The following is a 15,340-nucleotide window of genomic DNA, read 5'->3' on the forward strand; positions in this document are numbered from 1 at the left end:
AAGATTCACTAAACCACAAACAAACAACATAATTAAATACTCTTTGTTTTTGTTTGAAGCTCTCTTTGTTCCGGTCTTTTCTTTCTGCTGAATGTCTCCGAGCTGCTTGTTGCTGCCTGTAAACTATTTGCCTGCAGGCTGAGGGTGAGGCTGCTGCAGGAAACTGTCTGCAGCTAAACACACAGTGGGATATTAAAAAGAATTAAAAAACTGGTTTTAAGAAATAAGTCAAACATGAACCAATATCCTCAAACCAGTTTTTTTTTAATTTCCCTGCTGTTATTGTTTTCTCAGAGGACTTTTCCTGCAAACTTAAAGGTTTTTTCTGTCTTCTTATACGCAGGCAGAAAATGCATTTAATGAAAGTTTGTTATCCATCACATAAGGGTAAACAAAAGTATGTTTTCAAGCATTTTTGTTGATATTAAATATATATATTGTGAAATTAAACTGCAGAGAGAAATTCTTCTGTCTATCTGTCTGCTGCAGATCTCAATCTCTCTTTCTGTGTTCACATGCTGCAGATTTGCAGCTTAAAGGCTCTAAAAACCTGTTTTATCAGTTTCTTCCTTACTGCGACTGATAAGATCCAACAGGAACTCTGCAAACTTTCAGACTGGTTTGTTTCATTTACCTGGAAGATTCCTGTCCGTGAGGAATTATGATGACTCAGCAATTAATGAATGTTATTTTTAACCTAAACTTTGAGATTTGTGAATATTTAATATTTAAGAAATATTTTTAATTTCAGAAACATTTGCTCAAGGTAATTTAACACAATAAATATTTTCTAAGATAAAAAAATAAATGAAAAACAATCAAACATGTTGTGTCTTTATTCATTTTTTCCAAACTGAAGAATGTGGATCGTCTCGTTCTGCAGCTCAGGTTTGAATAAAGAAACATGATGAGTTGTGTTTGATTATTTATTATAATTTAAATAAAAACAACATGATACAAAACATAAAACTCCTAAAAACTCTTGTTTACTCTAAAAAATATCACTTTAAAATAGGACAGCCTTCCTTTCAGTGTTTAGCTGAAGGTGTCAAAGGCAATTTATATCATTAATAAAGTTATATAAAGGTTATTTCAGAAATTTATATCAGCCTCAATAAAATATAATAACTAAAAATGTATAAATGTAAAAACACCTCGAAACACATCCAGTGGAGATTCAAAGAACTACAAGAAAAAACTGCAGATTTCACTATTAAATGTTAAATATCTGTAACAAATATTGGCGTGCATGTTGTGTTTGTTTTCACAATAAAACCACTGGAACTCGTTTTAATTTAAAGGCAACATGAATCCAGCTGGAACAACAGATTTTAGAAAAAAAAACTCCTGAGTGAATTATTTCCTGCTGCAGGATTCGAGCATACGCTGATGACCTCATCATTTATCTCTCCATCTGTGATGTGCATTTGACTGTTTATAACTTATTCTATAAAATATAAAATCTAACTTTAGTCTCATGCGTCTATAGAGGAGCTGGGCTCTGAGAGGGTCGGAGCCGTGAAGCTGACTCGGACGTCCCGCGGGTAAAAACCCTGAAGAACTCCGTCCACGACGACGTCAGGGAGATCTGCAGGACAAAAACACAGTTTTTACTGTCAGAATCTGTTTAAAAACACAATTTCTGATCTGTGAAAACCATGTTCTATTTTATATTTAATAGGCTACACTAAATGCAGACTTCACAGTTTTTTTTCTTATGTGGACCACATTAGACCAGGTCGAGATAGAAAACCTGTGCACCTGAAATAAGTTTGAAGGCTATAAATGCAGTTTCTGATTTGTGAAAGCTTTGTTCTATTTGTGGAAATGCAGTAAAGTGCTTTTTTCACACCTGCACCAAGTCAGACCAGGTCCAGATAGTTAAACCAGAGTACCTAGACTGCTCAAACTGGACTAGATGATCTCAGAGAGACTAAAGACTCTTTATTTCAAAGTAAATCACCAAACAACAACACACACTTCTTTCACGTCTTTCTCACCTGATCTGCAGTCGGAGAGATATGGGTCCTGAAAGAAACCCAACACTCGCTGATTTGGAAACGAATAACTGAGGAAAGAAAAGTTAATATGATCTGTTAGTGAAATGCAGCAGAGATGCTTCTATTTATATATTAACCCACGAGTCTCCTCTTTACTGACACGCCCACTTTATGCTGATAACATGCAGTAAATGTGTTATTGTGTCCTCTTGTATGTGAAACTTTGTGCATCCTGGGGTCCCTAAACAGTCTGTGAGCTGCATACAGCGGGTATCGATGTAAAGCTGAGACTTTTGTGGAGTCAATGGGCCTGATTTTATTCATGTAAGATGATATTAACATTTTTATTGATGCTCCAGTGGTCAAAGTGTTAAATTTAGCACCAAATGTCAAACAAATGGTATTAAACCAAACATTGCTGCAAGAAAAACATAAAACATAACTGAGCATGAGAATTTAGAACTGCACAAGAACTTAAATTTTTACTTAAATATAAAACCATTTACAATACTCAAGTGCACAAATACAAATAAAAAAAGATTAAATAATAAATAAAACAATAAATAAACATCTCACCTGTCATCCTGACTGTCCAACTCATCCAGAGATCTGAAATTAATTCAGAAAACAGTTACAGATTTCCTGCAGAGATGCTGTCAAAATAAAGGTCAAAATACAGGGCAGGCTTTGGTAGCTAAGCAACCAGGGCCAGGTGGTGACCACCAATCAGAGCAGAGCAATCAACTGAAATCCACTGCTACTGTGAAGCCACTGACAGAGAGCGAAAAACCTTCTTCCTGAACGTCTATATATGTGTTTTGTGGAGAAAAATGAAGAAATTGTCTTTGTAGAGCGATCAGAAGAAACTGGTACCTCTGCTTTCCTCCAGAAATGTTCCCTCCTTTTTACCATGGTGGTCTATGAGGCTGTGGGTGGTGTTGGTGGATCATCTGTGGTCCTACGCCCAAACTATAACTCTATAACAGCTTCACCACACCAATGTGAGGGAGAAGATGAATTTTCCTACGTTTCCATGTATAAATTATTTCTGTAGAGTGGAATCTGCGGCCTCGAGCTCAGTTTTTTTTTGACAATTTTTTCTCTCCCTCTGCACTCTAGCTATGATGTCATCCACTCTAGCCTCTCAATAGGGGAACATTGGGGAGATTTTTTTGGTGTGTATTTGCAGAATAATTTGAAAACCATTTGCCGAAACCCTTAGAAAAGTCAAAGCACACTTGTCATGGCTGAGCCGGTCGATTTGATACCTTTTCTAGTGTATGTGCGACCTAGACGACCGAAAGAAATGGAAGAATAAAATCTAAGATTAAGCCTGGTGGACAGTATATAGTTTGCTCTTTCATTCACGAAACAAAACAAAAAAAACTGAAAAAGAATTGAACTGAACATAATATTTAAACATTTCTGCGTCGTCATCCTGAGTGATTCTGTGTTTGGGTTCGGTGCTGCGGCTCCTTGACACTGTGAGAAAAAACTTTTATGATGTTGCCGCGTTGCCCCGAATCCAGAAATAGCGAGGCTAAAAATATAAGGGGGAGTCTGAGGACTTACTCCATGCTGCTGACCTTCATCCCCGTGTGGAAATGTTTCAGATGCAGGAAGTCGAGCAGAATCTGCGGCACGTCCTCGTTCTCATAGATGATGTCCTGAAACATCAAATTATTTACATTTATGAAGTGAAAACTTTTTGTTTCTGAAGGTTTATGGATGAAAAGTTGATTAAAACACATTTTTAATCAACTGTACAACTGTAAATTCTGTTTAAAATGAAGTAAAATAAGAGCTCATAGTGGGTTAAACGAACAGTTTAAAGTGACATAAATAAATAAATATACATAAATCAAATTTGAGTCACTATGTGCTTGCTGTTATTAATTTAGTCGACTTTGTTGTGTATCAAGATATCTCCATGTATGATTTAATCACATAATGATTTATGGATTAAAAGTTGATTAAAATTAAAATGAAGTAAAATCAGAGCTTATAGTAGATAAAATGAAAAGTTTAAAGTGAAATAAATAAATAAATAGACATAAATGTATCAGGATATTTACATATATGATTTCATCAAATAATTGTTTTTTTATGGATGAAAAGTTGATTAAAACACATTTTTAATCTATATAAATGAATATTTTTATGTTCTCCTCTTAACAGCAACATGTTACATTAAACATTTGGTACATTTAAATGTTACGTAGCTGCTTTACAGAATAGTTAGTAAACTTGAAATTTCTCCTTCTCCCTCTTTTAGTAATCATTTCCAGGAGTTTTTCAGTGATGATCTAAACCTTTGCATGTCTACTTTAGTGAAATAGTCTCGTTTAGGTGTTAAAAAAGACGTTTAAAAAGTGAAATAAAAGAACTTGTGAGCGCCTGCAGGACTTCCCTCCTCAGTCTGAACCTCAGACTATATAAAGAGTCTTAATAAACGGTTATTTATATGTTTATCTTTATATTTTTGAGCAGCTACCTGGACGTAGTCCTCCAGCTCCTGCCTCCTCTGCTCCAGAGGTTTGGTCCTCAGATGTTGGTTCCTTTTGCTCGGGAAGTCTGGAGTCTGGATGATCTTCCTGAGCTGCAGGAGAACACGAGACCAGACACAAAACAGCTGAAATTAAAGAAAATCTGTGGAATATATTAACCCTTTGATGCACAACATGGTCTAAAGTGACCCAAAAGAGTTTTTATGTTCTATATCTTTGCAATAAATTATTTTCATCATTCAGTATTCCAGGTTTTCCTCAATTATTTTGTTTTTGATCATCATACATCCTAATTTTTATGTTTTCCTTTATTCATTTTTTCATAAAATGCCTTTTTGTGTCACTACTCTTCTAATGCACAACATGGGTAAAAAAAGACCCATATCCATTTTAGTAGCTTGCTAAGCTAAATACTTAGCTAACTTCTTGGCTAAGTATTTAGCTAAGTAGCTTGCTAAGCTAACTACTAACGTCTTGGCTAAGTATTTAGCTAAGTAGCTTGCTAAACTAACTACTTAGCTATTTCTTGGCTAAGTAGTTAGCTTAGCAAGCTACTTAGCCAAGTAGTTAGCTATATAATAATACCCTTTTTTTCTATGTATGAGAAGCAAAATGGAAATAATGATATGTTGTTATCAAATGCAATATATTTAAATAATACTTGGAATATTCAATCATAAAATAAGTTGATATCAAAAGATAGAGCACAGAAACACACAGCAGCATTAAATAACATGGGAAATTAATGCGGGTCATTTTTGACCCATGTTGTGCATTAGAAGGTGTTTATATGTTGTGCATCAAAGGGTTAAATATATTAAATATGAACAATGTGAATATGTTTGACCTGGAGATCATGTGAACTCTGATCTGGTTGAACCACAATAAAAAGTTCTATGTTCTATTAAAATAAACCTGGTAAAGGCGATAAACATGAGGTGATTCCATTAAAAGACGATAAATCATAATGTTTATTTATCTCTAATACATATATTTATTTTATAAGCTTCATCTTGTTCATTTAGATCCATGTAAACTGTTTATAATAACTCACACATCCCGCAGTATAATGTATACAGGAAACAACATTAAATAACATATTATTACTGTATGGTTTCTGTATTATTACAGTTTTATTATTTTGTGCTGTGGTGAAGAAACATACTTTCCTGTGCAGCGTCTGGAACTCGCTGTATCTTCTGAGAACAAAATGTTTCCTCCCGTTAAACAGAACTTCAACTCGGAAAAGCTGCAAACAAACAAATAAACAAATAAACAAACAAACAAGCAAACAAACAAGCAAACGGTTATTCACAATCTGACAGTAAAGATCATTTAAAGTGTGTCATGCTTTTTAAAAAATATATATTTTCACTCAAATCGTCAGCTTAACTTTAATTTTTTCCAGGCTTTTAATTAGAATGACAAAGAAAAAATATTATGAGATCAAGAAGACGGAAAACGGTTTTATAGTGAGCTTAATATCATTTTTATCACATTTATGATCAAATGAAGACAAACAGATATGATCAGGTAAAGCAGAATAAAAATATAATTTATATTCTAGTAAAGATTTGTCTTTACCACATAACAGTTTGTTTTACCTCTGAGTACATTAAACAATTTTTTATTTTGAAATATAAAATAAATGAATTTAAAAAATAAATAAAGTCATAAGATAAATAGTTTATTTTAATTTTATTTATTTTGAATTACTTTTTATTAATTATTCAATAAAACAATATAATAATAATAATAATAATAATAAAGTAAATTTAAATGAAGTTTAAAAGAATAAGGGCTTGGATTACCTCAAAGAAAAAATAAAATAAAATGAAACATATCTTGATATATATTATATTTTAGCAGCTTGTAGTGACGTCATGTGTCCAGCAGGAGGCGACACAGAGCTTCACACTTTAGATCAATAAATCAGAGAAATAAATAATAAATCAATGTTCCTCAACACTGAAACTTTTATTACACATTTAATACTCACTGCATGTATGATAAAATGTTTATTATAATGTTTTATTGTTTATCATGTCTGTGTTTCTTTAGATTTCTCAGGTGATTATCAAACATTTTTAAAACATAAACTGAATTATTTATATGTTTATTTGCATTTTGTTTAAAAAGAAATGTCATACAGGGGAAAAAAGTTAATAAATAGAGATAAAATACACGTGACGGTGAGAAGGCTTCTCGTCTGAAAACCTCAAAACAGAAAGAAAAAATATAACATATAAAATATGTAATGATGCAAAAACTTCACAACATGGAAAATAAACTTTTTTAAATTTAGAATTTTTAGATTTTTATAACCAAAGTTTGGATCCTTTAAACTTCATCAGTAAAATGTATTTATTTATTTGTTTATTATTTTATTTATTTATTATTTTATTATTTATTTATTCTTTATGGACATTTCCTCCAATGAATCTGACTCCAAGATTTTTGAAGGTGTGCATCAGATTTCATGTTTTTATATTTCTACAGTTACGACTTTTGTTATTTTGCACACAGAGACTGTGTGTGTGTGTGTGTGTGTGTGTGTGTGTGTGTGTGTGTGTGTGTGTGTGTGGCCCCTCCCTGTGTGAGGCCCCCGGGGACATTTATCTCACAATAAAAAAAGGAGAGACGTGTAAATCTATACGTTTTGTTTTCTATTCCCAATAAAAAGGTGTTTTTTTAAGGATAATATTTCCGCAGACGTGTGGGAAAACATCATCTCTTATTCTCAAAATAGTTTTATGTCTGTAAAAACACTGAATCTGAACAGAAAGTGAAATATTTTAACTTTAACTTATTGTCTGAGTTATTTATCTCAGATGCAGATTAAAATAATAAAACATGAGGTGAGTTTCCTGCTCTCCACTCCTACAGATTAATGAATTAAATGCATTTTATCTCAATAAATAAACACTATTGAGGAACTTTGTGCTGCAGAGGAGAAACTGTTTGAGTGTTTGAGCAGAACAAACTGTCCTCAGTGACTTTAGAGACTTTATCAGAAAAGTCAACAGAAAGTCTTTCAGGTTTTAACGTCTTTGTTGTGGGAGCGAGGAGTTAAACAGAGAATTCTTCAGGCTGCTGCCACTTTGTTTTAACACGTCGGTGTGAAAGTTTATTACAGATTCAGGAGCAGCTGACTCTCTGCTTTACCTCACAGTAGAAACATCTCAGAGAACTCACAGAGAACTCATTTTAAAGTAAAGTTTCCTCACTAAGAATCAGTTCAGAATCAGCTTTTAATTAGAGTTTTATTTCCCTTTTATTTAAATTATTTTCTTTTTTTTCTCCATACATGTTTGTTCATGTTGTTTTAATGTTTAATATCTGTAATAATGTTATCTAACCTTACACTGTATGCTTTTATATTTGTATTTCTGTTTACTTTTATTCTTTTATTTCCTTTTTAATGAGTTCCTATTACTATTTTACTGTTTCATTGTTGTTGTTTTTTTGTAGTATTTCATGAGCTTTTAATTAAGTTTTTATTTCCCTTTTATTAAATTTTTTAACCTTTTAATTGTAATACATTTGCATAAACATGTTTGTTAATTTTAATGCTTTATATCTGTAATAATGTAATCTAATCTCATACTGTATGCTTTTATTCTTTTATTTCCTTTTTAACTCTAACTGTTTTTTGATTGAGTTTCTTTTACTTTTTTTATTGTTTGTTTATTACTACATTTGTGTATGATTGTATTGTATATTAATAACTTTACAGCTCTTTGGTCAAATTAGGTTGTTTTAAAATGTCTATAAATAAACTTTGACTTGTCTCTATTGTCGTATGATATTTTCCTTTTTTCTTTTGTTTGTTTTAATGTGTTCTATATAATAAACTTGACTTTACTAACTTTACTTAATAAAAAGCTGATTCTTCAAGCAAAAATGCATCATCATCATGCTAAACACTGACTAAAAACATGTTCTCATGAGCTTTTAATTAAGTTTTTATTCCCCTTTTATTTAAATTGTTTTACCTTTTAATTCTAATACATTTGCATCAAACATGTTTGTTCATTTTAATGTTTTATATCTGTAATAATGTTATCTAACCTCATACTGTTTGCTTTTATATTTGTATTTCTGTTTACTTTTATTCTTTTATTTCCTTTTTAACTCTAACTCTGATTTTTAGACTTAGTTTCTATTACTATTTTAATGTTTTATTTAGTTTTTTTTAATGATTTCATTGTTTTTATTTATTACAACATTTGTGTACAATTTTTATATTATTTTAATAACTGTACAGCACTTTGGTCACCTGAGGTTGTTTTTAAATGTCTATAAATAAACTTTGACTTGATTTGACTCTATTGTTGATATGATATTTTCCTTTTTTTATTTTGTTTGTTTTAATGTGTTCTATATAATAAACAGGACTTGACTAACTTGAAGTTCATAAACTGAGACTGAAACTGATTCTGAAGGTAAAAATGCATCAAAATAAACATGAAGAACCAAAAGTTCTCATTATGTAGAACGTCCCATTTCACATTAATATATTAGATTAGATATTATCATAAATATTGATGCATTATAGTGTCTCAGCACCTGAATTTTCTCATTTTTTTCTTATATTTAGTTCTTTTGCACATGATTTTGATACTGTTTATTATCTTTTTCTTATTTTTTAAACGATCAGCGATTATGAACATGCAGTATTGATTTTTAAAAAGCTTTTTATTTTCTCTGTTATCACTTCTATAATTGATTTACAATATAATACAATATTATAATAATATATAACAAAAGGACTCCTTCATCTGTGGCTTCTTTTAAAAACAGAATGAAAACATGTTCTCATGAGCTTTTAATTACGTTTTTTATTTCCCTTTTATTTTAATTGTTTCCCCTTTTAATTCTAGTACATTTGCATCAAACATGCTTGTTCATTTTAATGTTTTATATCTGTAATAATGCTATCTAACCTCACACTGTTTGCTTTTATATTTGTATTTCTGTTTCTTTAGTCATATTTGATATTTGTCTATTTTCTTTTTGTTTTGTTTTTATTTATTGAAGCACATTAAACATCGAGTCTGTCATATGAAATATGAATAAACTTGACTTGACTAACTTTAGTTCATAAATTCAGACTGAAGCTGATTCTGAAGGTAAAAATGCATAAAAATAAACATAAAGATTTCACATGAATATATTACATTAGATATTATATGATTGTAATTATTGATGCATTAATGTATTCAATCCATTCGACTCATCACATCAAAATGTTGTTGTTTTTTTATTTAATCCGGTCTTTTAAAAAAAATATATTTAGTCCCTTGGCACATCATTTAGATAGTGTTTAGTTATAATTTTATTTTTAAATAAATTATTTTTTTTCAACTGATACTGAAAATGCAGTATTGTTTTTTTTATAAAACTTTTTATTTTATTCTTTCTTTTCTCTGATTTTATTTCGAATTGTTTCACAATGTAATACAATATTATAACATTATATAATAATTTAAAATATTTCTGCTGCTGCCTCTGAGTTTCGTTCCAGAGTCAGTAAACAATACTGAAATATGAAATACCACTTTATGAACTTCCTATTTGTGTAATTTGAAACCTTTATTATATCAGTCAGGCCATAAAATGTTTGTTCCTCAGAAACTTATCAATCACAACAAATGTTGTGGCACTTTTTATTATGATAAATATACTTTTTGGGCACAAATGTGTTAAATCTGCAGCTGGTGAAGGTGGAGCTAATTTTAATCTTCTTCTATGATATTACGTCATCATTTATTAGTTTATTTTATTTGGTAATATTAGTTTAAATATGCAAAGTAATTAAATGTTGTAAAGTAAAAAGTAGTGAAGTGTAAAATAAATTAAGTTTTTGGTGCATTCATTCAAGTTTACTTACTGCAATTAAATTCAACATTTCCATCCAGTTTAAATGATTTAACTTTAATTTTCTTTAATTAACACATTAATAATATAAACCTAACAGCTGTAGTTACATACTTTTCTTATTCATCTGAGTTTTATTTGATTTATTTAATAAATGAAACTTTTGTTTTTTCTTGTTTTTCTTTACTTTATATTTCTCTGGGAAGCTTGTGAATATTCCCCAGGCATCAATAAAGTTTTATCTTAATCTTTTAATCATACATCACAATTTATTTGTTCTTAATATTTCTAATATTAATCACAATCTGCAAAGTAACTAAAAGTAGTGGAATGACTTGCAGTGACGAAGAAAAGCAGAAAATGGAAAATATTCAAGCAAAGTTCATCAAAACTCACTGGGGTAAACTCAAAATAACTTTTTGGTCTTTTTACTCACTTTAATTACACTAAAAATTAATTATGTTGGTCACAAACAAACAGAATGCATCAACAGTAATCACATGAATTACATAAACTTAAATCATTTCAGTAAGTCTGTAGCTATAGTTACAGACTTTACTTATTTATCTCAGATTTATTTGATTTATTTAATAAATTATACTTTTTTCCCCTTTAGGTTATCTTTATGTATTAGATTTAGATTTGACTTTATTAATCCCACAGCGGGGAAATTTCTTTGTTACAGCCGACCACAAAATTTTCACACAAAATGATTACCCTTTAAGATAAAGATAAAAAATAAACAATCTAAGAAAAAGACATTTAACAATATACAATATACTATATACAACTTAGTGCAAATTATATGAAAAAATGTGCAAAAAAGAAAGAAAGAAAAACTCCAACACGTTATGTTGGTCATTTTATATGTATTTGCAGTGGTGGAATGTAACTAAGTACATTTACTCAAGTACTGTACTTAAGTACAATTTTTAGGTATTTGTACTTTACTTGAGTATTTCCATTTTATGTAACTTTTTACTTCTACTCCACTACATTTTTAGGCAAATATTGTACTTTTTACTCTAGGATTTAGCTGCCAGCTTTAGTTACTTTTCAGGTCAAGATTTAACATAATATATATGATCAATGTAAAGTGATTAGACGTTTTCTTAATTAAATCTTTTAACAATATATTAAGTAATTAAGTGAGCCCAATCTTTACAAAATTAAAACACTGCATACTTTAAATCACCAATACAAATAATGTAATAATATATTTAGAATATATAAAACAATCATAGTGGGTCCATTCCGCATAACCCGAGTACTTTTACTTTTCATACTTTAAGTAGATTTTGATGCTGATACTTTTGTACTTTTACTTCAGTAAGATTTGGATGCAGAACTTTTACTTGTAGTGGAGTAATTTCACAGTGTGGTATTAGTACTTTTACTTAAGTAAGGGATCTGAATACTTTTTCCACCACTGTGTATTTGAAGTAAACATGACAAAAATATCAAACATTTCTTACTTTCTTCCACCACAGAATTTTAAATAAAACTCTGTTGTTATCGTGATAGTTTCAGAGTTTCCTGCACACTGTCAAAAATAATCTGTTAAATTTACGGTAAAACACCTGCAGCTGTGGTTGCCAGAATTTTACCGTAAAAATTACAGTGATTGGGTTTTCTACTGTAAATTTAAATGTAAATATCAGTCTAAACTGTAATTTAGACTGAGTAGTCCGTTTATTAAAAAGGTAATTGTGTCCTTGAGACAATATGGTATTTCTTCATTCATTTTACATGATTTTTAAAAATACTTTTACAGTAAAACTGTGTTTTTCAAAAGTTTTGTTCTATTCTGTGACAGTAATTAAAAGTGTCTATTATGGTGATATGCAATTTTTTTTTATTTTAGGCCGTATTTCTCATGCAATTTGACAGCATTTTACTGTAATTTCTACAAACACTTTTTACAGTGCAGCTCTGACATGTAAAAGCCGACTCTCCCTCAGCTCACCTGACTCACCTGGTGGCGCACTTTACCTTCACTTTCACTCTGAAAACACGCGCTAGACTCTAATAACTCAGTAAAAAGGAGATTTAAAGTGTTTGTGGAGGAATAAAACGTGAAACCGCTGCAGAGAACACAGTGAAAGAGGTTCCTCACCTTCTTGGTCCTCCCGGACTCGTCCTCCTCCTTCTCCATGGACGGGATCGACACCTGGATCATCGGGAAGTCTTCCTCCCACATCAGAGTCCTCGAGACCCGCAGAGAGTTCAGAACCAGTTAGGAACCAGTTAGAGTGGAAACCAGTTAGTTAGAGTGGAGACCAATAAGGACACAAGACCGGGACCCGGAGAAACCACCGAGGCGGACTGAGAGTCTGAGAGTCGCTTTCTTCCTGCTGCTCCACCTACACACTAATGAGACACACACACACACACACACACACACACACACCAGGAGCGACGTTAAAGGTGCAGTCCAACCGCCAGTGGCTTTATTTTATTTGCGTATTTTTTTAAAATGAAAGTAAATAATTAGAGATAAAATACATGAGCAGGTGAGAAGAAAGACAAAATATAACATGTAAAATAAAAAATATTCAGCAAGAACTGATCACAATTTATATTAAGATTATCTCCTAATTTAAAAAAAATTACTAAGAGAAAATAATTTTAGGTATATATATATATATATATATATATATATATATATATATATATATATATTAGGGCTGCAACTAACGATTATTTTCATTATCGATTAATCTGTCGATTATTTAAATGATTCATCGATTATTGTTTGGTCAATAAAATGTTGAAAAATAATAATATAATATCAGTGTTTCCCAAACCACAAGATAACGTCCTCAAATCTCTTGTTTCGTCCACAAACCAAAGAGATATTCAGTTTATTGTCATAAAGGAACAAAGAAACCAGAAATATTCACATTTGTCTGCTCAAAACAATTATTGGATTATCAAAATAGTTGACGATTAATTTAATAATCAATTATTGTTCGATTAATCGAATAATTGTTACAGCTCTAATATATATATATGTGTGTGTGTGTGTGTGTGTGTGTGTATTTTCTTGATAACAAAAAAATCATTATGAAGAAAACCATGTTAAATATCAGCTCTTAAATTAAACTCTTATCAGCTATTTTTGTTATTATCATTATATTTGTCCAAACAAATGTACTTTTAGTTGTACCAGGCATTAAAAAAAACAATGGTCTAATATTTTTTTCCATGAATGTATATATATATATATATATATATATATATATATATATATATATATATATATATATTTATATCCTTACATTAGTAGTGAATATATGGAGTCTTGGTTAAAACTGTTTGTCAAACTTCTATCAGAAAAGTTGACACCATGCACATATATCATAAATAAAGTCATATTTCAGTATATATGTATAGCAGCCAGTCAGAGGAGGGTAAAGTGTGTTTTCTGAGTAAAAAGGTGAATAAACCGTCTGTGTTTGAGACTAGAAGCCTTCAGGAAGCATCACATGTCGCTCTCAGACCTTATAAAGCTTCACTTCCCACTGAGGCTGAAACCCAAAGTAAAACAAAAACGATAAAAGGGATGTAAACTCAGACCACACAAACACAAACGGTACTCACATCCTCTCAGCTCAGACCGACCGGTGTCTCTGTCTCTGTGTGAAGAGCTGCAGCTGATTTCTGTCTGTTGGTCTCAATAACAATCACATGCTGCGTCTGTGACCCGCCATCATGGGATTTATATCTTCCCATCCCTGTTGTTCCTTTAAACAGGCAGGAAAAAGCTGAGTGCAGCAGCTCTGTGTGACCTCACAGAGTCACAGATGAGTCTGGGTAAAAATATAACAGAGTTTTACTACAATCATGAGGATCCTGAACAGTCAGTGAGTCTGAAAGCTCCCAGTCAGCAGATACACGCTAACAAACAGGAAGTCAGTCTGCTAACCTTTGGACATTTTCTAAAATTAAATTATCGTCTTCTACAGGCTTCTGTGTGTGTGTGTGTGTGTGTGTGTGTGTGTGTTTGTCTGTAAGAATCAGCTCCAGATTAGTTCTGCAGGTTCCTGTCTGTCTGCTGAAGAACCTCTCAGTGATTCATAATGTTTCATAAATCTGATTTAATTGATTATTTCCTCTCTCCTCCGGCCTGTAGGGGGCGCAACCAGGCGGCAACCTCCTGGTCTGAGCAGGGAGGCAAACCAGGAAGTGCCTTAAGCTGCATTCTACCAAAAAATTCCAGCAGGGGGCACTGATGGGGGCTGCAGAAGCATTTTTGTCCATTCATTTCAATACAAAATGAGAAAACTTCTCACTTGATTTATTCCCTCAGAAATGTTTTTCAGGACAACACTATGGTCTCAATCACTAGTAAAAAAATCAAGACAATCTGATGTTAATAGTTCTAATAATGGCCCCATTGAGAAGAAAATAGAAGATAAAGAATCGTATGATTTGGGGGCGGGGCTACCTTTGATTGACAGGTCACTAACAAGGTGAGCCGTCATCAGGAGAGAAGCAGAGCAATGCGTATCCACGGCAACGTGTCAATAAAGTTATATATAATGTTATATAGATATAAAAAAGGACATTTAGTGGTTTGGTCTTATAACTTTGACCCTTTCACTGTATTTTCCCTTAATGTTTATTTGAATGTTTTGTTCATTAAAAATGTCTTGTTCAACCGAAAGATATGTCATTTGACTGATATTATCAATTACTGACCGATAGAGGCCGATCTGTTGTATGTGCTGTCAGATATGTGCCGTTATTTACTTCTTTTTTTTTTACACAATATATAATGCAGCAAATGTAGCTTGCCCCGATTTGGAAATATTAAAATCACTATAAATTTGAAATTATTTCATTAAAAAAAGTCAGTAATTGACTGAACTGAACAGTAATTATGTTTATTTAGCTATTTATTTTATTCCTATTTCTTCTTTATTTCCCGTTATCATTCATAGAATTGGC

General features: G+C 31.4%; 1 protein-coding gene across 1 annotated transcript; it reads right to left on the reverse strand.

The window, feature by feature from the left end:
- Positions 1-926: 926 nt before the first annotated feature.
- snx22 (sorting nexin 22) lies at positions 927-12,768 on the reverse strand. Its single transcript, XM_059335698.1, has 7 exons — positions 12,504-12,768; positions 5,673-5,756; positions 4,495-4,599; positions 3,573-3,667; positions 2,577-2,609; positions 2,001-2,068; positions 927-1,588 (listed from the first exon to the last, which is right to left on the reverse strand). Exons 1-7 carry the CDS (start codon positions 12,585-12,587, stop codon positions 1,476-1,478), a joined length of 582 nt encoding a protein of 193 aa, XP_059191681.1. The 5' UTR covers positions 12,588-12,768; the 3' UTR covers positions 927-1,475.
- Between the last annotated feature and the right edge of the window lie 2,572 nt (positions 12,769-15,340).

Source organism: Centropristis striata, chromosome 6 (assembly GCF_030273125.1).
Source record: "Centropristis striata isolate RG_2023a ecotype Rhode Island chromosome 6, C.striata_1.0, whole genome shotgun sequence".
Taxonomy (NCBI): Eukaryota; Metazoa; Chordata; class Actinopteri; order Perciformes; family Serranidae; genus Centropristis; species Centropristis striata.

Coding starts and splice junctions, on each gene's coding strand:
- snx22 (XM_059335698.1), bottom strand. CDS start 12,587: ATGTGGGAGGAAGACTTCCCGATGATCCAGGTGTCGATCCCGTCCATG. Junction 5,757..12,503: donor AGTCCGGGAGGACCAAGAAG/GTGAGGAACCTC, acceptor GTTTGTTTGCAG/CTTTTCCGAGTTGAAGTTCT. Junction 1,589..2,000: donor TCTCTCCGACTGCAGATCAG/GTGAGAAAGACG, acceptor TTTGTCCTGCAG/ATCTCCCTGACGTCGTCGTG.